The sequence below is a fragment of the Lemur catta genome, chromosome 7, assembly GCF_020740605.2.
Source record: "Lemur catta isolate mLemCat1 chromosome 7, mLemCat1.pri, whole genome shotgun sequence".
Taxonomy (NCBI): Eukaryota; Metazoa; Chordata; class Mammalia; order Primates; family Lemuridae; genus Lemur; species Lemur catta.
In genome coordinates this window covers 60,646,410-60,670,865 of record NC_059134.1, presented here as the reverse complement: position 1 = coordinate 60,670,865, position 24,456 = coordinate 60,646,410, and the positions used below count along the sequence as shown (strand labels likewise).

Sequence of the window (24,456 nt, the reverse complement as noted above, 5' to 3'; positions counted from 1 at the left end):
TCACCTTAAAACCGAAGTTGGGGAAAGAATTGATTACATCTTGTATAACAGAGGCCCTCCAGCTCTAGAATCCCATAGATCTTAGTCTCAGGTTGTTATAGTTAAGAGCTATGAATAACAAATACTTCAGTTTCCAGTTTGAACACCAGAATGTGATGAGCATCTCAAAAGGAAAATGATGACTGAGTTGCCTATCAATTTAACAAACCTCACTGAGTACCTACGGTGTGCCAGGCATGGCTTCTTGAGGACCTATGTAGGGGGAAGACAAACAGTCAAGCAAAATATCCCTCTCTATAATATGGACACTGTAAAGAAAAAGCTAAACACAGGGAGCTGTGGGGACGTGGAGAACTCCCTAGAAGTTCAGAAAAGGCTTTCAAAAGGTGCCACCTCGTTGAGGAATAAGTAAGAGCTTGCCAAGGAAAGGAATGTGATGAGGGAAGAATTTGAATGAAGTCATGGAGATCTGAAAGAACATGGAGTTTGAAGGAAATTGGAATGATTCAAGGTTAACAGCAAAGAAGACATGGTAGAGATAATAAAAATGATAATAAATGCAGAAGAGCGAGGTAGGGGCCGAGTCACTAAGAGATTTGAGACTTTAGATTTATGTCAAAGTGGTAAGAGCCAGTGAAGGCTTTGTAGTGAGGGAATGGTGCGGTAAGGTCTGCATTTTAGGCAGCTTACTGGTTTACAGGATTGTGTAAAATGCATGGGGAGGGGAGGAGGCTGCAGAATGAGACAGAGGTCAGTTAGGAAGGGCGCTGTGTTGAGTCATCACAGCCTGAGGCAACTGTAGTCATCTCCCCATTTTACCGATAGGGGAGCATGCAAAGCCTAGAGAATTTAAGCAGCACCCCCACCCAAGGTCACCTGGCTTGCAAATGGTGGAGCTGGAATTTGGCTTCCCAGACTGGCTTCAGTCACTTCATGTCTCCCCTACTCCACCTTGCTTCCATTCATCAGATGATTGTGATTTCCTGATGGCTGATTCAAGGAGAAAAACAAAGTCTTCCGTTGCTAATTCCCTTAAACTCCCACACCCTCACTCTGCCCCCTACAAATTTATTTATATTCACATCTTCTTTTCCCTCTTCCTCCTGTTTAAGACTAAGCCTTCCATCCGTGCACTGGACCCCAACACTTTCTTCTCTTTAAGTACCTCTCCCCATTAATCTGTCACTCTCCAGTAATTTCAACCTCTCCCTTTCTGTTGGCTCCTTCTCCTTACTGTGTAAATACGTTCAAGTGTCTCATTTCCCCTTCACCTGGGTTTCCCAAAAGAAGGGATGTGCTCTCTCTTCATCAGTTCTCTCACCTCCTTCTTGATCTTCACCCACTGCCAAGTTGCTTATAACCCCAGCATGCCACTAATGATTCCGTCTCAAAAATGATCTATCACATCACGGTTGCCAAATCTAATGTCACTTTTTGCTTCTTATTCATAATCTCCAATTTCCATTATTAATACTTCTTCATTTTATAATAGCAACTATAATATTAAATATCTGCTGAGTGTTAGATACAGTTATTATTTCTAATCCTCACACCAAACCTATGTAATTGAAATTATTACTAGTTTATGCACAAAAAAACTGACACTCAAATAATTTGTCCAAAGACAAACAACTTGTTAGTAGCTAGCCTATTTGAATCAAGACTTTCTAGGGCCAAAGCTTCCCTTAGTTTTAAAAACTTCCATTTTGTTACGTTGACTACCTAAACTACGTTTCTTGGGTTTCCACCCCCCTCCCTTCCAATTCTCCTATTTATGCCACAACTTCTAAAACATGCAAGACAATTTAATACAGGAAAAACGATATGGGCTCTAGAGTCAGATCTACCTTTGTTCAATACTAGCTCTGCCAGCTACAAATACACAGACACACACACACGCACACACACGCACACACACTTTCATTCAGACACATATTTTCACACACACTCATTTATACAGCCATCATCACACATATTCACTTATGCAAATACTGATGAAGACTTATACACTGACACATTTTCACAGTTCACGCAAATAGCTCTTTACTATGACACTTCACACACACATACTTTTAAACTTTCCCAAGCATGTGTAGCCCCACAAATTCACACAGTCATTACTCAAACTCACTGTGACATAGATAATTTATGACTTATCTAAGTCATCTTATTATGACTCCCTCTTACACCTGCTTCCAGCGTCACAGTCCCCTTACCCATGCCAGAAGACGGGACTCTCACAGAAATGCAATTCACAAGGCAACACACCTGCTTCACCAGTTCCAGTCTTGAACTGCCTAACCTTGAGTGAGAGATATAAAATATAAGTGCTGGTTGGGATTTAATTCCAGTGATCATCAAACTGCAGCCTGCGGGCCAAATCCTGCCTACCACCTGCTTTTGTAAATAAAGTTTTATTGGGACACAGCCATTCCCATTTGTTTACTTATCGTCTATGGCTGCTTTTAGGGAACAGAATTGAATAGACCATATTTGAAGCCTAAAATATTTACTCTGGCCCTCTACCAAAAATGTTTTCCAACTCCTGCTTTAAGCCTCACACCAAACTTCAAATAATCTTGCCATGTAACTTAACTATTTACAAGGGCCCCAGAAGGGAAGGCAATTTTCCCAATGTAGCAGAGGAAATGAGTTAAGGAAGTCTAGAAACAAGTCCTCTTGCCTCTCATTTCACTAGTATGTCCACAATGCCACAAAGCTTCTGCAGAAACATTTTGGTCTGTCTTCTCTGACTCTGCTCTCAGGGGATAAAGAATTCCAAATAAAACCTTTACAGAGTGGCAAAATCATGAAGGCAATCCATCATTGTTTCTCATCAATAAATTCAATGTTTCTCCCACCTCCTTTATCCCCATGCTCAGTCATACCCCACAATTCTTGCCCCTGGGCAGAAGGGCCCACAGAAGCACCAAGCAATGCTGGTCAGTATCAGCCTACACCTTTCCTCACCCTAAAGTGTCCGTCACAGTCATCAGGAACTGCCAGCTGGAGCCATGCCCCTGCCTTGATCTCAGGTGTCCCCACACCACAGACTGTGTGCAGTGGCCAGGGGACCAAGCTGGGGGAGGAGTTGAAGGACAAATTATTCTTCCTGTGAGTGTCTTCAGGGACCAGAGACTTATCTCCCCTAGGATCCCCTTTATTGTCAGTGACATAACTGTAAAGCTCTTAACTCTTTCCCTGCATGGATGCTGGAAGTCCACCATGAGAAGCATGCTTGAGAGGCTCCCTGAGCTTGGGAGAGAACACTTAGTGGGAGAGCAGATGCAGAGGGGAGAGGTCAGGGCAGAGGGTGGGAATGTGGGTAGGGACCTTCAGCAAGGCCCCCAACCTTGTTCCATATCATCCTCTTCAATCCAGACTTTCAGAAGATACAGAAGCACCTTAGAAGCTAGAATCCTACAGTTTCTCTCCAGCATTCTTTTATTCATTTTCCACCCATTCAACAAATATGAGTTAAGTGCTAAATATATTGACAGCACCATAATAAAATGTTGAACAAAATCAGGTCCATTTAAAATGTATTTATATTATTTTGTCTATAGAACTAATTCTTTGATTGTATCATCCAGTTATTATCATGGAACATTTTTGTTGATAACCCTCCAAGCTTTTTTCTCTCCTATTTTTGGATACTTATATTTTTGAGATCATACTGTACATTTGGCATGCTCTTTTATTTAATTTCATAATATAGGAATTTTCCATGGTAACAAGTGTTCTGTAAAACACATAGCTCCTTTATTTTTCCCCATTTCAAGAAATTGTGCTTTTTTTAAAAAAATAAATAAATTTTGTTGTGTATATTTAAGGTATACAACATGTTTTGGGGCACATATATAGATAGTAAAATGGTTACTATAGTGATATATCCACCATCTCACATAGTTACCCATTTTTTTGTTTGTTTTTGTGGCAAGAGCAGCTAAAATCTACTCATTTAGCAGGAATCCAAAAGACAGCATAATTTTATTATTACATAGCTCCATTAATACAGCTGCATTTGTCTCTAGTGTAGCACAATGCCACACACATAGTTAGTACTCTATGAATATTTCTTGAAAAAAATGAGGACTAAATATTTCATATTAGTGATATATCACCATATGTACTGTTCCCCTATTGTTGAACATTTATATAGCTTCCATTTTTCTCTATTAAAAATGTGCTGTGATGAACAATTTTTATATATAAACTTTTATGGGTATTCTGGGTTATTTTATTTAAATATTTGATATTCAAAAGAAGAAAATTATTATGGCAATGCTTCAATTTCCATGTAGTATATCTTATTATTAATGAAAATATTTATATTTTAATAATTATTTGTAAATTTTTTTTGCAAAGAAGTCAATTTTTTTCAATTGGAAACCTATTCTATACCAGGCACTTCATAATACAGTAGTGAAAACAGGTGACTGTGAGATTTACAGCACAAAGTGAAAAAAAGACAATAAAGAGAAAATGAAAAGCAAAGTATTAAGTATTTTTGTCCATTAATATTTTAGTGCTATTTATTTAGACTTGTGAGAGTCCTTGATATTTTAATGATACCAACCCAGTGGGCAGGGGGCACATTTTTACTGCAAAACATATCCCAGGCTTTGTTCCAGACTAATGTCCATTGACTTTCTTGTATAAACTACTGCTGCTTTGAAACTCATATTACCTGCCTTTTCCACTCCACCATGCTATTTGTATGTCTTCTTGACTCCCTCACAAACAAATGTATGCAAGACTTTGGTACTGGTATCACAGACACTTCAATGTCCATGTAGAAAACTAATTCTTCACCCTGAGCTCTTTTATTTTTCTAGTTTTACTGGTTTATAATTGACAAATAAAAAATATACATATTTAAGGTATACAATTTGATGTTTTGATATGTATATACATTGTGGAAATAATCACCATAATCAAGCTAACTAGAATATCTATCATTTGCATAATTACCTTTTTTTGTAATCAGAACATTTAAGATCTAAAGCAAATTTCAAGCATGCAATACAGTACTGTTAATTAGTCCCATTGCTGTATAGTAGATCCACAGAACTCATTCATCTTGCATAACTGAAACTTTGTACATTTTGACCAACATCTGTCTCCCCACTTTCATCTCCCCCCGGGCCCTGGCAACCACCATTCTACTTTCTGCTTCTATGAGTTTGACTACCTTAGATTCCACATATAAATATTTGTCCCACTGTATTTGTCTTTCTGTGTCTGGCCTATTTCACTCAGCATAATATCCTTTAGGTTCATCCATATTGTCACTAACTACAGGACTTGTTTCTTATTTAAGACTGTGTAATATCCCATTATGTGTGTATGCACACACACACTCCACATTTTCCTTATCCATTTTTCTTTACCCTGTGCTCTTGATTCCATTTCCTCTTTAGTTCCAATTGCATTTCCCTTCTTGATTTTAGAAAACAAGATGGCAGACCAGAGACACCACCAGCCAGAGTGTCTCTGTAAGAAGAAGTTTTGGATAAAAGAGAAAAAACAAAACATACAAACATAGATTAGATGAGGATCTGAAGGAAGCGTGCCTGCACCTACAGGAAACTCTGTAGGAGGTTGTGGAGCAGAACTGGAAGGAGAAAGTCATCGGTAGGGATTAAGCCCAGAGAGGCTTGGAGACCAGCGAGAAAGGTGGGTGGAGCAGTTAACATCCCCTTCCCTCGCATCTCGGACTGCTGGGGGCTCCTGAGCTGCTGGAGAGACCATCTGCCCACACAAGCCCAGAGACTGCTGCCACCAGTGAGCAGAGAGCTTCTCGAGGACAGGGCACCAGGCTCCTAGCTCTTCCCCACCCCCAGAGCACTCCCTACCTCATAGACCCAAGCCAGAAGGCAGGTGCCATATTGCTTCTGTACCCACCAGGTGCCTTTGTCCTCCCTGGGGGGCCTCAACCCCTCAGGTTCTGTCTTGCTCATCCCCACACTGACATTTGCCAACTCTGGCCCAGATGCAGGAGCCACAGGGGTCCACTGGGTCTCGGGTGATCTATGTGACTTCAAAGCCCAGTCATTCTGGGTGGACCACCTCCTAGAGGAAGAGTTGACAGCCAGAGAGTGGACTTTCCTCTACCTAGACTCTTATTCTTCCCTTCCCCTCCCCCACCCACAGCTGCTGAGAGAAATAATTGAGCCACCACACAGAGGCTTCCACAGGGAATGGGCTCAGACCTTTCCTTTTGGGGTCTTGCAGCAGACTGGGGGGTGTTCAGTCTGTGAGCTCCCTGCCCACTGGCCCTCCTTGGTGCTGCTTGCCTGGCAACTTTAGCAGAGCGGGGCAAACCCCAAGGTGGAGGGACATTGAACCAACTTGAGCACACCCTGGGTGACTTGGGACCAGCATCACTCTCCCTGGAATGGTCAGGGATTGATCTGCAGGGCCCGGGGAACAACCTGCAGGCCAGATCCCTTACTCCCACATCTCAATCGCATAGCCTGGGGTCACAGAGGGGATATTTGTGAATTAGACTCTGGAGGTGTGGGAGCCTGCAGGGGCAGATGTGGGGAGAGTGCACTGTGGGTCCTAGCTGCAGCATGCTCGCAGGGTACCCCACTACCCACAGGAGGGCAAAGCTCCCAGCTTAGGCAGGGATCCTGGACAGGAAACCTCCCGGCCCACATCACAGTCCTGGGGGAGCTCAGCTGGCTTGAAGCCCTGCCTGCCAGCAGAGGCCTGGGAGAAAACATGAAATAGGGGAGGGTGGAAAGGAGCGAGGCCTGCTCCAGACTGCCAGACTTCAGGTCTCAGACAACCCTCCCTTCACAGGATTACTTTCTGGTTGAGTGGGGCAACTTCAGCCCCTCCTGGCACATTTTCCAAGAGGCAGAGAACAGATATTTGACCCCTGCTAAATGCATTTGTGGAGCTTGAGGGCAGGCTCACTCAACCCAGCCATGCCCGGCATCATTCCCCCACCCGCCCCTGCTGAGGTGGAGAATAAGTATACACCTGGAAGTCCCAGGGCCCCACCCACCACCTGGGGCATTAGAGTGTTTCTCCTGAGGAACTAGAGCTGGTGACTGAACCCAAAAACAACACTGCAGCTTGTGCCTTCTGGCAAGCACCACCTACTAATAGGGAGGTCAATTTGCACGCCTTTTTACTGCATCTACTGACTCATCATACAGGGTGTGGTCGATTCTCACCCACAAGCACCACCTACTGGCTCAGAGATTAAACTAGGCATGTCAACATCTAAACAAAAGAAAATCCAAAAGTAAGAAGTAACAGCTGCTCCAGATGAAAAGGAATCAGCAAAAGAATTCTGGAAGTGTGAAGAATCAAAGTGAAAGAACACCCCAAAAAGGGAACACCAGCTCTCTAGCAAAGATACCAATCAAAATCAGAATATTGAAACGACAGATGAAAAATTTTGAACATGGATTATAAAGAATCTCAATGAAATGCAAGATAAAATGGAAAACCAATGCAAAGAAACCACAAAAACAATGCAGGAAATGAAAGAAAAATTCACTGAAGAAACTGAAATATTAAAGAAAAATCACATTGGCACCAGATTCTGACTAGAATCTGACTACTGTAAACATTTGAGGCATTTAAAGGGGCTTATTCATGCCTCCTATCATGATCCTTTCTACTTCCCATACTAAAGTAGTCATTATTGTGAAATTACATTGTGCTTCAGTGTGCTGGATTGTGGGAAAGCACAAACAAAAGAAAGACCATTCTCAGATCCCAGAAAGAACATGAGAATTGGGGAACATGGACTGGTAATCAGATATGCTTGTATCTACGTGCTTGATGCTCAGATGATTAGACTCCTTGTCAAGGCAGAGGAAAAGGAGTGACATGTGGGATGTGTCAGTCAGGCACATTCCTGACATCCTGGCCGACTGTGAGAGTGCCCTGAGTTGGGGCAGTTAGCTCAGCAGCACAAATCAGGGGCACAGAGGAGACTTCTCCAGGGGACTGAAGGTGCCTGGATCAAGGCTACCAAAACCTTCCTGAGGCCTTTGAGAACATGATTAAAGCGACCTTGAATTACAGAAGCAGTCATTCTAGTTCATGCACCTTCACTCAGTGACTAGCCCCCAACTGGCAAGCTCTTCAGTCTGTGTTCTCTTCCCCCCCAAAGAAAAACCTTCTTTCCTACTCCCAAAGTATCCAATGTCCATCAACATCTGCAAACTGGTCCTCACCAGGTTTTCTTTTTAGTTAAGCTTTCTTTGCTTTGTCTTGATCTCCTTTTCCTGCTATTACTTTGTCAGCATAGTGGTACACACATCTAGCTATCACCCTCTTCATGGCATTTTCATATTTACTTTTATTTCTTCTACATCCTTCAGGAGGGTGGCTTTCCTCAGGGAATTATATATTCTCATACTGGTGGTGTAGTCACAGACTGACTCAGCGATAGTTATTTTCCACTGCAGGCTTATCTTCACAAGCCTCTGCTGTGCTCCATCCACATGACTTTATTCTCAATACAGTTTCAGTCATTTCTTAAGGGTAGTATAAAAACAAGAGTGGATTTTCCTGGAAAATTAAATTTCCTGAAAATTAAAATTAAAGTTGCAGAGAATAAAACCTGTCAGGCAAGCGAATAGATGATCATTTGTACTTAGTACTACATGCTAAATGCTGAGCCAGGCACTGAATAAATGCAAAGATGCAGACAATAGTTCAGTGTTTCTCCATCCATTAGATCTCTGAACTTCTCACTACCTGTGTTCTGCACCAAGCTCATCTCCCACAAATAGATATCAGGTTCAAAGACCAACAGAAGAGAGTGTGAGAGAGGGGAGAACTCACCATTTAGACCTAAGGGTAAAAAAAATCCTTTTATGGAGTATTTATACTTCTTTGAATGAATAATGAGTTCTCTGGCATAAAATTGTCTGCATTTCTTCCAGAATCTGAAGCAGTTTAACTTTTGATTCTGTCATCTCCACCAGTCCTTAGTGTTTAGGCGCACTTGCCCTCTTTCCATGTTAGCACCGGACTCTTTGCTGTGTAGCCACCAGCCCCCAGTTGGCCATCTCCTTAGACAACAGAGCCATTTCTCACCTTCTCAGCCCTCAGCTGGCCCGGATACTGTGTGCACAATGTGTTAAGTCTGTACCAGAATTTTACCTTTATAGACTAAAGAAACATTAATAAAGAACCAAATATCAAGAATGTTGGAGCATATCTCAAGAATTGCCACCTCCACATGGCAAATAAGCCTATTAGGCATCTAGCTAGACACTACGTTTCTATAAAACCTTGTTTTTCACCTTTCATAAAATCTGTTCCTCAAGAAAGTCAAAAAAAAAAAAATCAAAAAAAAAAATCTCTTCCTCAAACAGAATATTTACCCACCCTACACCTCTCCTTGGCTACGCCATGATCCTCCACACCTCTGGCCTTGCCGATGCATTTTTCCAAGAGTACCTCACTTTTCCTTGGTTCATTGCTCAGCCTTCAGGGCCATGTTTATTCTTCCTTCACTTGTAGAGCCTGTTACACAACACCCAAGAAAATTTACATTGCTGTATACACATTGACTAAATTTTTATTTGAAAACAGCATTTACCCATTGGTGCGTAAAAAAATAACATGGATTGATGGATAGATGCAGATATTGATACTTATACAATGGTTTGACTTAAAATTTTTTACTTTATGATGGTGAAAAGCAATGTGCATTCAGTGGAAACTATACTTCAAGTACCCATATAACCATTCTGTTTTTCACATTCAGTATATTATTCAATAAATTATATGAGGTATTCAGGCTTTATTATAAAATAGACATTGTATTAGATTATTTTGTCCAACTGTAGACTAATGTAAGGGTTCTGAGAATGTTTAAAGTAGGCTAGGCTAAGCTATGATATTTGATAGATTATGTCTACTAAATGCATTTTTTGCTTTAAATATCTTTGACTTTCAATGGGTTTATTGGGATGTAACCCCGTGTAAGTAAAGGAGAATCTGTATGATAAAGCAATTTAATGGACTAATCTAGGTGGTTAGCATACAGTTATCATAGAATTCTTTCATGTTTTCTTGATATTTAAACATTTTTATAATACAGTAATATGAAATGCATTTTGTTTACTTGGATAAATCATGGTCACTCTTTTAGACTAGCCAATACAGACTAATGGAAATGAAATGATTGTAAAAGTCACCAATTTCTTGAGGTTCTGAGATTTTCATTGTTAATAAATTTTAATGTATATTGTTAAATATCATGCATGTGTATGAGCATTTGTGTATATTTATGTGTGTGCATGTGTTTATTGTTTCCCTGCTAGTACTTAGTATAGCTACTAGCACTACTAACATAATAGTTACCATGAGAAAATAATTTTGGACTTTAAAGAGCAAAAATATGAAATGCTCATTATAGACAATTTGAAAAATATTTAAATGCATAAAGAAGTTCCTTTTATGACTCTTATGTTTATGGTATAATTTTGTTTATCTCTTTCTTGAACTTTTTAGGTATTTGAAATCAAACTGTATGCAAAATCTATTATCTTTGCACAGATTTCCAACAAGTATTTTATTATATTTGAAACATATTTTAACTAATGTTTCCTAGCTGCAAATTATAATAATTTAAATATTTTCCATGATGTAACTAATTATTTCATATTTAACATTTTATAGACTGAGGAGAAAAAGGCCTTCTGGAGTCTGAATAAAAATATCTGAAGGAATTTTCTCCAGGAATAAAAGCATATTAGACAAAGACTGATTTGACTAAAATTGAAACTGTGCTCAACTCAGCCCAAGTCCTATTTGGAGAAAAGTGATTATCTGCTCTCCTTATCTGGATAACATAAAACAGGGAAAATATTTCTGATAAGATATTATCTGCAGCCTCTGGAGATTCCTTATTAGAATATAAAGCATAAAATAAAAACCTACTACACATAAAAAGGAAAATATTTATGACCAGTGATCAATACAAAAACTGAAAAGTAGAGTGGCAGATGACCCAGTAATCGTACTTATTAGGCAAGGATTATAGAATTTTAACATTTTCTTGAAAAGTACAAAATATGCTGAAGGTACTTGAAAGGATGAAGAATTTATCCAGAGAGTTAGGATCTGAAAAATTTAGAACTGAATATTATGGGTGTTATAGAACGAAAAGGCATAATTATGTGATAATACATGTTCAATGGATGAATTACACACAAGATGAAGAGCAGAAAGGGATTAGTGAACTGGAAAACACTGATACACATAACAGAAATGAAAGTCAGAAAGAAGGAAACATAATGCCAAAAATAATAAATTATCATAAGAAATATAATACACACACCCAAACTATCTAATACTGGGAGAGGAGAGAGAAAATGGAGTAAAAATTATATTCAAGGAGATAATAGCTGAAATATTTCCAAAACTAACAAAACTCACATATTCAAGAAGCTTAGAAAATCCTAAACGGGATACATTCAAAGCAAGCCATACATAGACACAAGATAATAAACCTCCTGAAAATAAACAAAAGACAAAAGAAAATCTTAAAAGAGCCACAGATAAAGGCATGATAAATTTAAAGGAGCAACAATGAAACTTTCAGGTGAATTCTCAAAAGATTGGAAAAAGATTGCAATAGAAGGGAATTTTTAAAGTTCTGAAAAAAATCCTTGCTAACAAAAACATTCTATACTTACAAAATTATCTTTTTAAAAATTAAGACAAAATTAAAATATTTTCAGGTAGGCAAAACCTGAGATAATTCATCTTTTGCATTCTTATACTAACAGAAATAGTAGTGAATGGTGTTTGACAATACCTTATTTTTTTAAAGTTTTTACTTATTCTTTTTTGTGTAAATCATGTTCACTGAATAAATGTTAGATAATTAACATTGAAATTATTACAAAAATACTCTTACCTTATGATTCATATATTAATATATTCAATATTAATATAATTTTGCTAAAGATTTGTGCATACATCTGTGGGAAAATATATTTTAATGCATCATTTTTAACTTTCTGAACTGGGTTGTACTTCTCTCTCCTACAAATACATTGAGAGCATCGTTCTATTACCAAAGACATAGACCCATGTTATTATTTCTCAGTGCTCGATTATATTCCACATTTTATATATGTATGTGTTGTCATTAATTTAGCTAGTGTTACTCTTTAGAAATTGTTTCTGATACTTCACCATAATTTTATTTAATAGTTGCTTAACATATTATTATGTGTGTACTGTGTTTTAGCCAGCATTGGACTATTGTTAAATATTTATTTCTAAACAATTAATATAAATAAAAATGCCATGAACATAAGAAATAATAAACTGCTATACTTTATGTTCCAAGAGACAGAAGTAAAATATACATACACATACACATATCAATTTATACTAAAATTATAAAATACAGGTGACTTATAATCATTTCTGTGAAAAGCAAAAATTTGAATATTTAGGGTACATTAGGAACAATGTTAGAAGAAATGTCTGTGAGAGGGATAAAACAAGTGCAACTATTCAAAGTTAAAACGCATCAGAAAATAATATTTCAGCAATTATACAGAAGGAACTAATGTCTCCAGCTCGTATGCAATATCCACTCTAAGGTTAGAGTGGTATAAGTGACTTCAAGAAGTAAACTAATCTAGTTCTCAACTCTGTGAATGAGAAAACTAAGCACCCAAAAACACTGATATCTAATGACTGATTAGAGCTTTTGGATGAAACATGAACCAAAAGTGCCCTGATGCAATTGCTCTGGAGACACCAATAGATGAAGTCATTTGACTAGTTTCTCAGGTATACTTTCTGATATCCTGATGACAAAGCTCACCTCCCATGCATGGAGAAAATTATGAAGAAAAGCATGATGTTAGTTTACATCATCACATTCATTTCTGCTTTGTAAAGAACACATGAATCACCTGGTCCCGGATCTGTTTGGTCTTGATCCCATAAATGATGGGATTCAGCACAGGTGGAGCCAAAATGTAGACATTGGCCAGCAGGACATGGATATAAGGTAAGATGTGATGTCCAAATCGCTGTGTGAGGACTGAGAAGATGCCAGGCCCATAAAAAAGGATGATGACACAGACATGAGAACCACATGTGTTGAGAGCTTTGCGGCGAGCATCTTGGGAAGGGATGCAGAACACAGCACAGAGAATCAGCACATAAGAAATAAAAATCAGCAAAACGTCCAAGACCAAGGTTGACATGAGGACAAAAACACCATACCAGATGTTTACTTGGATGTCATCACAGGAAACATGGGCCAAGACAATGTCCTTACAGGCAGTGTTTGGGAGGATGTTATTTTTGCAGAAAGTCAATCTTTTCAGAAGAAATATTATGGGGAAAATTATACTATAACTTCTCAGAAATACAATCACACCAATTTTCCCAATAAGGGCATGTGTAAGAATAGTGGTGTATCTCAGTGGGTAGCATATGGCAACGTAGCGGTCAAACGCCATCACCAGCAAGATCCCTGACTCACAGATGAAAGTAGAAGACAGGAAGAAGACCTGAGTAATGCAACGATCAAGGGAGATCTCCCCAGCATGGAACCAGAAGATGGCCAAGGCCTGTGGAACTATGCACGTGGAGAGGACAACGTCTGCTCCGGCCAGCATGCAGAGGAAGAGGTACATGGGTTCATGGAGGCTGCGCTTTGTGAGGATAATGAAGATGAGCAGGCTGTTCCCAAGCAGGGCAGTGACATAGGAAATGAAGAAGGGGATGGAAATCCACATGTGCTGGTCCTCTAGGCCAGGGATGCCCAGCAAACGGAAGACTGTGTGGCTAACACCAGTGTGGTTTAATGCAGTCATGCCTGGGGAAACCTTTCAGGACCTCACCTCCTATTCATAAAGATAGCAGAAAATTCAGATTACACTCAAATATTTCCTCTGATGTCATATAGTGCTTTTGGCACCTACCTGATCCCATTCCATTAAGAGTATGCCAGGAGCTATATTATATAAAGACAAACAAGTCACGGCTTATTCTACTAATGAAATCTTAATTACAAAAACAAGACACACATAATGAAAGAAAATAAAATGATTAAGTTAATATCTTAATTGTACAAAATAAAACTCATACAGTAACATAGGGGGAGAAGTAACACACTCTGTATTTGTGAAGTGTTAAGAATGAGTACACATCTGAAGTTACCCCTGAAGGTAGTATAATGTATCAATAGTGGAAGAAGTGGCAAAGAACATTTTTCTTATGAGAATCAGAGAATAGACCTAAGGAGCTCAGGGATTAAGATCTGGTCCATAGGTGAACTTGTATGTACTAGAGCCGTTGACTGTCTAACCTAAGATCACTTTAAGAAACCTCTCAAATGCCCCATGAAGGTTTTCACAGCCTTGATCCAGATGACTTCAGCATCCTGGAAAAGTCATTGCAAACTTCCTGTTTTGTGCTACTGAAAGAATCACCCTACTCTACTCAAAGCACTTCTCACTGCCTGCATGGAACATCTCCTCATAAGTTACTCTCCTCCCTGATTTCACAAAAAGTATATCAGAGTGCTGATCTCATGGTTGAGACCATATCTGATTACCTGTCAATGATATCCCAATTGATTGTGAACTTTCTGTAGTTTGAGTAGTGTCTTTCTGTGTGGGAATTTCCAGAACCTAGCACACTGAAGCACAGTGTAAGTCCTCCAAATATTTAACAACACAACCTAGTGACAAATATTGGATGGGTGCAATGAAGAATCAGTGCAAGGAAGTTATGAATAAGCCCCTGTAAATACCATAATTTTGCTTAATAGTTGCTTAACATATTATCACGTGTGTACTGTGTTTTAGCCAGCACTGGACTATTGTTAAATATTTATTTCCAAGCAATTAACAGTATGAATAAAAATGCCATGAACATAAGAAATAATAAACTGCTATACTTTATGTTCCAAGAGACAGAAGTCGTAGTAGTCAGGGTCCAGGGCCAATGTGGAACCTCATCTGTAAGAACTCAGGGTCCATCAGCACAAAGAGCCAAAGATGTCCTCAAGCCCAGCGCCTCCCCATTCTCCCCTCCATGACAGCCCTTTCCATTCTCCTAGGATAGTTGATAATTGTGACTCTGGGCCAGTAGTGTGCTGGTAAACTGGCTCACCAAATAAATAAATAAATAAACATAAATAAAACAAAACAAAGCCTGATGTAGTGTTTGAAAACTTCCAAGATAGATATACTCCCACCATAGCCCATTTCCAGCAACCAACATGATGTCACTGAATATGAATCTGAAATATACACAATTGACTCTCATGAACCTATATTAATGGCTTCAACACACAACTCCTCTATTCTCTCCAACTGGGTCTATTTCACTCCAAAAAAAAGATTTCATATTTTCAGCAACTTATTATATTTTAGGGCCCAAACATCTAGTAGGGAGCAGGTCTTCCCTCCCTGAAATGTCATCCCACAGCAATAAAAATTCACTCACCTGCTTCAAATGGAGTTCTCATGGGCTAAAAAGGGATTAGTCATCATAGGACTCTCAGAGTGTTGTGGGCCAGAGAACTGAGATTTTGTGCATTTGTCTGAGGCCCTTGGAGACAGCCAGTACCCCAGGGAGTGCAGACTTTAAGCTGTCTTTTTAGCAACTCCCTCTCTGACATATACTTTTGGGTCGTATCATTATGGCTGTCCCCTGCCCACACCACTCTTTCCTCCACAACACTATCTCAGGATTAGATGAACACATATGCTTTTATCAATTAATAAACTGATAGCATTTCTGCACAAATATTCCTGTTTCCATTTAATGAGAATTAGCAAATATTAATTGCATTCCAGTCAGCATAAGTGATTGAAAATTAATATATAAATTATTTTAAAACACCGAATCTTGGTTGATAAAGCTGCAGCAGGATTTCAGAGAATTGACTCCAATTTTGAAAGAAGTTCTAACAAGGTAAAGTGCTATCAAACAGTATCACATGCTACAGAGAAATCTTTTGTGAAAAGAGGAGTCAATTGATGCAGCAAACTTCATTGTTATTTTATTTTAAGGTAATTGCCACAGCCATCCCAACCTTCCTCAACCACCGCTCTGATCAGACAGCAGCCATCAACATTGAGGCAAGACCCTCCACCAGCAAAAAGATTATGACTCAGTGAAGTTAGTATTTTTTAGCAATAAAGTGTTTTTTATTAAGGTATGCACATTTTTAGACATAATGCTATTGAACACTTAGTAGACTACAGTATACTGTAAGCATAACTTTTAAATGCACTGGGAAACCAAAAAATTCTTGTGATCCTCTTTATTGTGATATTCGCTTTACTGCAACTGTTTAGAAACAAACCTGTAATATTTCTGAGGTATGTCTGTATATACATACGTGTGTATAGTAAAAGTTTGACTTTTGAAGCTATGTTAACTATTTTCAATTCAAAAAATAAAAATAAATATACAAGGATAAGCAAAAAACTAAGTCTTTATAAGTGAAAATATTAACAATATATCAAATAGATAAAATAACATGCAACGGAGGAAACAAAGCAAAGTAACTTTGAACACAGTACCTAGACACAATACTCTTCATCAAAAGACAAAAAAGAAAGGCAACCAAATGTTGAGGATTATTTTGTAGTTTGAGATGGGTATTGAGATGGATACAGCAATTCTGAAACTAATTGGTATATATTATAGGGCTAAGAAATGAGTAAATGTATTGACATCAGAGCCAAAAAGGTACAAGTGTATAGACAGAAGACAGATAAAAGATACAGATGTGAAATGTTGGAAGGCAAAGAAGAAATCTGTGATGTTGGATTGGAATTAAAGCTATCAGCATAATGATTCAGGAGAAAAAAAACTTTGTTCTCGCCTGACTCTAATAAATAAAAGAGCCTAGAAGGAATGACAGAGAAATAGCAAAAAAACATATAGTGCTCAAACTTATTTTCTAAATATATTTACCATTAAAAGAATCAATGGGATCTTGCAGGAATAGTCTATTCCAAGGCTGAGGTAGCAATTGCAAGATGATTCTGGAAAGTCTTGTGCTAAAATGTAAGAAAGTGCTCAAAAAAAAAAAAAATAGGGAGATGGCAAAGGTTATAAGATCCAGTTTGATGCAACTCTCACTAGTCAAACCTGGGAGAGTTTAACATCAAAATGAAAAATGACAGCACTGGATTACATAAATTTTTGAATTGAAAATAATCCATGACTATTTACTAATACTAAACAAACAAGCAGTAAACAAGAATCCTCTTATTTAAAGTAGAATGCCAACTAATAAGTGTAATCAGAAAGATTAGATTAGAAAACTATTTTGTTTATTAGCCCTTTATTGGATATACAGCATGCTAATATTTTCTCCCATTCTGTAGGTTGTCTATTTGCTCTGCTGATTGTTTTCTTGGCTGTGCAGAAGCTTTTTAATTTAATCAAGTCCCATTTATTTATTTTTCTTGTTGCTCTGATTACCCCTGGGGTCTTCTTCATAAATTTTTTGCCTAGGCCAATATCGAGAAGAGTTTTTCCAGCATTTTCTTATGGGATTCTTATGGTTTCATGTCTTAGGTTTAAGTCTGTTATCCATCCTGAATTAATTTTTGTGAGTGGTTAGAGTTATGGATCCTGTTTCAATCTTCTACAGGTGGTTATGTAATTTTCCCAGCACCATTTATTGAACAGGGATTCTTTCTCCCGTGTATATTGCTGTCTGCTTTGTCAAAGATCAGATGGCAATATGGGGATGGTTTTATCTGGGTTCTCTGTTCTGTTCCATTGGTCTATGTCTCTATTTTTGTGCCAGTACCATGGGGTTTTGCTTACTATAGCCTTGCACACTCTACATCCGATAAACAGCTAGTAAACAGAAGCTACAAAGAGCTCAAGCAAATCAGAAAGAAAAAAATCAAATAACCCCATTAAAAAGTGAGCAAAAGACATAAACCGAAACTTTTCAAAAGAGATAGACTGATGGCCACTAAACATATGAAAAATGTTCAACATCACTAATCATCAGAGAAATACAAATCAAAACCCAAGCTCAATCAGGAAGAAATAGAATTCCTGAATAGACCAATATCAAGAACTGAAATTGAAACAGCAATAAAAAACCTTCCCAAAAAGAAAAGCCCTGGTCCAGATGGGTTCACACCTGAATTTTACCATACATACAAACATGAACTGGTGCCCATCCTACATAAACTATTCTTCAATATTGAGAAGGATGGAATTCTCCCCAACACATTCTACCAAGCCAATATAACATTGATACCAAAACCAGGAAAGGATGCAACAAAAAAAGAAAACTACAGACCAATTTCTCTCATGAATGTAGATGCAAAAATTCTCAATAAAATCCTAGCAAATCGTATCCAAGTGCTGATTAAAAAAATAATTCATCACGACCAAGTAGGCTTCATCCCAGAGATGCAGGGGTGGTTCAACATACGAAAATCTATAAATGTAATTAACCACATAAATAGAAGCAAAAATAAAGACCATATGATCCTCTCAATAGAGCAGAAAAAGCATTTGACAAAATTCAACACCCTTTTATGATAAAAACACTTAACAACATAGGCATACATGGGACCTACCTAAAAATAATACAAGCCATATATGACAAACCCACAGCCAACATCATACTGAATGGGGAAAAATTGAAAGCATTCCCACTCAGAACTGGAACCAGACAAGGCTGCCCACTGTCCCCATTACTTTTCAACATAGTATTGGAAGTCCTTGCGAGAGCTATCAGACAAGAGAGCAGAATCAAAGGTGTCCAAATAGGGAAAGAAGAGATCAAACTCTCACTCTTCGCTGATGACAGGATGTTGTATCTGGAAAACCCCAAGGACTCAACCAAGAGACTCCTGGAATTAATTAACGAATTCAGTAATGTCTCAGGTTACAAAGTCAATACACACAAATCAGAGGCATTCATATATGCCAATACCATTCAATCGGAGAACCAAATTAAGGACTCAATACCTTTCAAAATAGCAACAAAGAAAATAAAATATCTAGGAATATATTTAACTAAAGAGGTAAAGGACCTCTATAAAGAGAACTATGAAACGCTAAGGAAGGAAATTGCAGAACACGTAAATAAGTGGAAATCCATACCATGCTCATGGATTGGAAGAATTAACATTGTTAAAATGTCTATACTACCCAAAGTAATCTATAGATTCAATGCAATTCCTATTAAAATGCCAACATCATTTTTCACAGATTTAGAAAAAATAATTATACACTTTGTATGGAATCAGAGAAGACCCCGTATAGCAAAAGCAATCTTAAGCAATAAAAACAAAATGGGAGATATTGATTTGCCAGACTTCAAACTATACTACAAAGCTGTGGTTCTTAAAACTGCTTGGTATTGGCACAAGGGCAGGGACACAGACCAGTGGAACAGAACAGAAAAACCAAATATAAAACCATCCTCATGTAACCATCTAATCTTTGACAAAATAGACAAAAACATACTCTGGGGACAAGAGTCCCTATTCAATAAATGGTGCTAGGAAAACTGGATAGCCACATGTAGAAGACTGAAACAGGACCCACAGATTTCACCTCTCACAAAAATCAAATCACAGTGGATAACAGATTTAAACCTTAAATGGGAAATGATTAGAATTCTAGAAGAAAATGTAGGAAAGACTCTTACAGACATTGGTCTAGGCAAAGAATTTATGAAGAAAACCCCTAAGGCAATCGCAGCAACAACAAAAATAAACGAATGGGACCTGATTAAACTAAAAAGCTTCTGCACAGCCAAAGAAACAGTCATGAAAATAAACAGACAGCCTACAGAATGGGAAAAAATTTTTGCATACTACACATCAAAGACTGATAACAAGAATCTATTTAGAACTCAGGAAAATCAGCAAGAAAAAAATCAAACAATCCTATCAAAAAATCGGCAAAGGACATGAATAGAAATTTTTCAAAAGAAGACATAAGAATGGCCAAAAAACGTATCAAAAAATGCTCAACATCCCTAATCATCAGGGAAATGCAAATCAAAACCACAATGAGATACCACTTAACTCCGGGAGAATGGCCTTTATCAAAAAATCCCAAAACAACACATGTTGGCGTGGATGCGGAGAGACAGGAACACTCATACACTGCTGGTGGGAATGCAAACTAGTGCAACCCCTATGGAAAGCAATATGGAGATACCTTCAACAGATTCAAGTAGACCTACCATTTGATCCAGCAATCCCATTATTGGGCATATACCCAGAAGAACAAAAGTCATTCTTTAACAAAGACACCTGTACCCGAATGTTTATAGCAGCACAATTCACGATCACAAAGATGTGGAAACAACCCAAGTGCCCATCAATCCACGAATGGATTAGTAAACTGTGGTATATGTATACCATGGAGTACTACTCAGCTATAAGAAATAACGATGATACGACATCTCTTTGGTTCTCCTGGAGAGAGCTGGAACCCATTATATTAAGTGAAGTATCCAAAGAATGGAAAAATAAGCATCACATGTACTCACCAGAAAACTGGTTTCCCTGATCATCACCTAAATGTACATCAGGGAAGGATACCAATTGGATATCAGACTGGGATGGGGGGTGGGGGGAGGGGATGGGTCTATGCCTACATGACGAGTGCGTTGCACACCCTCTGGGGAATGGTCATGCTTGAAGGTGCAGACCCGGGGAGGTGGGGGTGGGGAGGGGATGGAGGTATGACTACATGATGAGTGCCAGGCGCACTGTCTGGAGAATGAGAACGGATGCGCTTGGGACTCTGACTCGGGGGGATGGGCGGGACATGGACAATGTATATGACCTGAACTTATGTACCCCCATGATGAGCTGAAATAAAAAAAAAAAAAAAAAAAAAACACAATGAGATATCAGCTAACCCCAGTGAGAATAGCTTTTATCAAAAAGTCCCAAAACAATAGATGTTGATGTGGATGAGGAGACAAAAGAAGACTTATACATTGTTGGTGGGACTGCAAACTAGTCCAACCTCTATGGAAAATAGTACAGAGTTTCCTCAAAGAACAAAAAGTAGATCCACACAGCTAATGGAGACAGGGTGCACTGTATGGGGGAAGGACTCGCTTGTGGCCCTGGCTTGAGTGAGGCAAATGCATTTCATGTAACCAAAATGTTTGTACCCCCATAATATCTTGAACATAAAAATAAAATAAAATCAATAAAAGTAGATCTACCATTTGATCCGGCAATCTCAATACTTGGTATTTACCCAAAGGAAAAAAATCATTTTATCAAAAAGACACTTGCACTTGAATGTTTATTGCAGCATAATTCACAATCACAAAGATGTGGAATCAACCCAAGTGCCCATCAATTCATGAGTGGACCAATAAAATGTGGTATATGTATACCATGGAGTACTAATCAGCCACAAAAAAATGAATTAATACCTTTTGCAACAATCAGGATCGAACAGGAGACCAGTCTCCTAAGTGAGGGACTGTGGAATAGAAAAACAAATACCACATGTGCTCACTATTAAATTGGAAATAACCGATCAACACTCATGTGCACAGATGGAAGCAAAACTCAACAGAAATCATGTAGGTGGGAAGCAGGAGAGCAGGTGAGTGAAATCATACCTAGCAGGTACAATGTACACTATCTGGGTGATGTGCAAACTTATAACTTTGACTCAAGCAGTACAAATCAATCCATGTAACCAAAACATTTGTATCTCTGTAATATTCTGAAATTTTTACAAAAGTGAATTTCTAGAATGTGAAAAATATAACAATTAAAAAAAAGAACATGGTAAATGGAAATTTTAAACATGATTGTTATAGGCAAAGAATTAATGAATTGGAAGTTCAGTCTGCATTGTGGTCTATTCCCATAATGAATGTACAAACAAAATCATCAACACAGCTGTCACCACAAAATATTTTGCATACTACACATCAATCTAGTACTGGATCTAGTACTGGATGAGAATAAAGAAGCAGCAGAATATTTACAGTAATATTCTGTAATATTCCACAAAGATACTGGATGAGAATAATAATCCACAAAGTAATAATCCACAAAGATTATTTTGAGACAAATGCACAAAAATCTCTGCTCCCTCCAAAGCTCAGAGTCCTCCTGTGACACATCCCATTCTAGGTTACGAAAATGGCATTTAAAGCAGGTAAGTTATGTATTGGTGTGGGATAAACTTTTAGGTGAGGGATGGAGAGTATCCCATTCAGACTATGGTGTTATGGGGACTAAGGTAAGTGTTTGAGAACATTAGGACTTTAGTCTTGAGTTAAATAGACAGAGTAAAGAAAACCAGAGTCACAAAGACAGGTGATGCCAGTAGAATGGAAAATAGTGTGTGGGAGGGGAGAATAAGGCACAGGGGAAGCCTTTCCAGCTCTAGTGTTCCAAGGACCCCTATGCCCCCCTAGGAAGGTTTGCTTAGGCCCCAGGTCCCAATTACTGTAAATATTCTGCTGCTTCTTTACTCTCATCCAGTATCTTTGTGGATTATTACTTTGTGGATTATTATTCTCATCCAGTATCTTTGTGGAATATTACAGAATATTACTGTAAATATTCTGCTGCTTCTTTACTCTCATCCAGTACTAGATTCTCAAAATGAACAGGAAGAAAACAAGTTTCAGAATTCAACAAGCTCACAATAAATGAAATAGGAATTCTAATGACGAAACTGCTTGCAAAAGCAGAGGAAAGGAGCGACTTTTGGGGAGATGGGCCTGCCAGTCACATTCCTGACGTGGTGAATGTGTGGGAGATGGTAAGTGTGCCCTGAATAGGACCAGTTCTCTTAGCAACCCAAAGCAGAGAGGTGGAAACGACTTCTCTGAGACACTGAAGGTACCTGGATCTCACCAGCCTTTTTTCCAGCTTCCGCGGCATTCATAAGTTTTTTTCAGGATGACTCTAGGTTAGACAAGAGGCCATGGCAATTCAGGCAACTTCTCCCATAAACCCACCCCTGAACTCTCAGCTCCCTGGCTTAACCCTATCCACTTCCCAAAAGAAAATTCCCCCTTGTTATCCATAAAGAATTCATCATCCATTGACATCTGGAAGCTTGTCCTCTTCCAGCTCCTCCTTTTATTTACTTAAGAATTAATTTTGCTTTATCTGCATCTCCTTTCCTGCCATTTCTTTTGAGGAATATGGTATGTATAGTTGACCTTCAGCCCCCTCTGGCATTTTCACACTTGTTTTAATTTCTTCCACCTCCTCCAGGAGAAGGGCTTTCCTCATGGGAGCATCTATTCTCATAGTGTTTGCGAGGCCACAAAATAACCTTGTGGTAGTGTCCACAGCAGGACTAATCCACATTCTTGAGGAAATAGTCCCCATCCCAAAACCTATGTCCCAGCACAGCCTCTCCTGGCTCTCCTGCCATGTAATGTTATTGTCAATACAATTTCTGCCATTACTCAAAGGGACAGAGGTGAATGAATTTCCTACTTCAACAATTGAAGTTGAGAAAAAAGCAAAAAAGCAGAATTGAACCTGGAGGGGAAGAAACTAATGATTTTGTGTACTTGCTATGCACTAGGGCCTGTGTCCGGCACTGACTGACTAAACAGGCTGATAGATGCTTACCTGTGCTTCTTCATCCCTCGGATCCCTGAGCTTCTCATTTCCTCTAAATCTCTCATTACCTGGTCCTACACCAAGTTCATCTCCTGAGAATGGAGATGGAAATATCAAGCCTAACACCAAGCCTCAGAGGGTGTGGGAACGAGCAGGACCTAGAGTAGAATTTCTCAACCCTGACACTATAGACATTGGAGGCCAGACAATTGTTTGTTGTGGGGCTGTCCTGCACATTGCAGGATGTTTAGCAGCATCCCTGCCACTAGATGCCAGGAGCAACCACTCCCCACTTGTGACAACCACGGTGTGTCCAGGCATTGCCAAATGTCCTTTGGGGAGCAAACCACCTCCGCCTGAAAGCCACTAACCTAGAGTTTGGCCTCGAGAGTGAAAGAGCATTTATTTCATATGTAATGTTACTTGTGTTTCCATGGGAATAATGAGCCCTCTGGCCTCTTAATCACCTGGCTTTCTTCTAGATTATCTAAATCTGACTCAATTTGACTTACTTTTCTCCATCACTTATTTGTTTGGGGTCCATTTGCCCTTTTTCTTTGTAAGTGCCTGAGCCCCTCTCTTTCTGTAGTACTTTGAAAAGACAGCCTTTTCTCAGTCTTTTCAGCCTTCAGCTTGAAGGTGCACAAGCTTTTACAGCTTTACCAGAAGGTGTTTACTACTGGTGGCAAAAGAGACATATACAAGGGAACAAAATAGCAAACGCTATTGGAATTTCAATTATAAATTATTTCAAAACCCTTGTAGTATTAAATATGCTCTACACACGGAGGATAGGGCACAGCAGCCTGCTCAGGGGCTCTCCACACTCCCTCTCGCCCCCAACCACAAGGCCTTG

At 38.7% G+C, this 24,456-nt stretch overlaps 1 protein-coding gene across 1 annotated transcript; it reads right to left on the bottom strand.

Annotated features, from left to right (window-relative positions):
• Positions 1-12,890: 12,890 nt before the first annotated feature.
• LOC123641678 (olfactory receptor 52B4-like) lies at positions 12,891-13,835 on the bottom strand. The gene has a single exon (XM_045556571.1). It carries the CDS (start codon positions 13,833-13,835, stop codon positions 12,891-12,893), a length of 945 nt encoding a protein of 314 aa, XP_045412527.1.
• Positions 13,836-24,456: the final 10,621 nt, after the last annotated feature.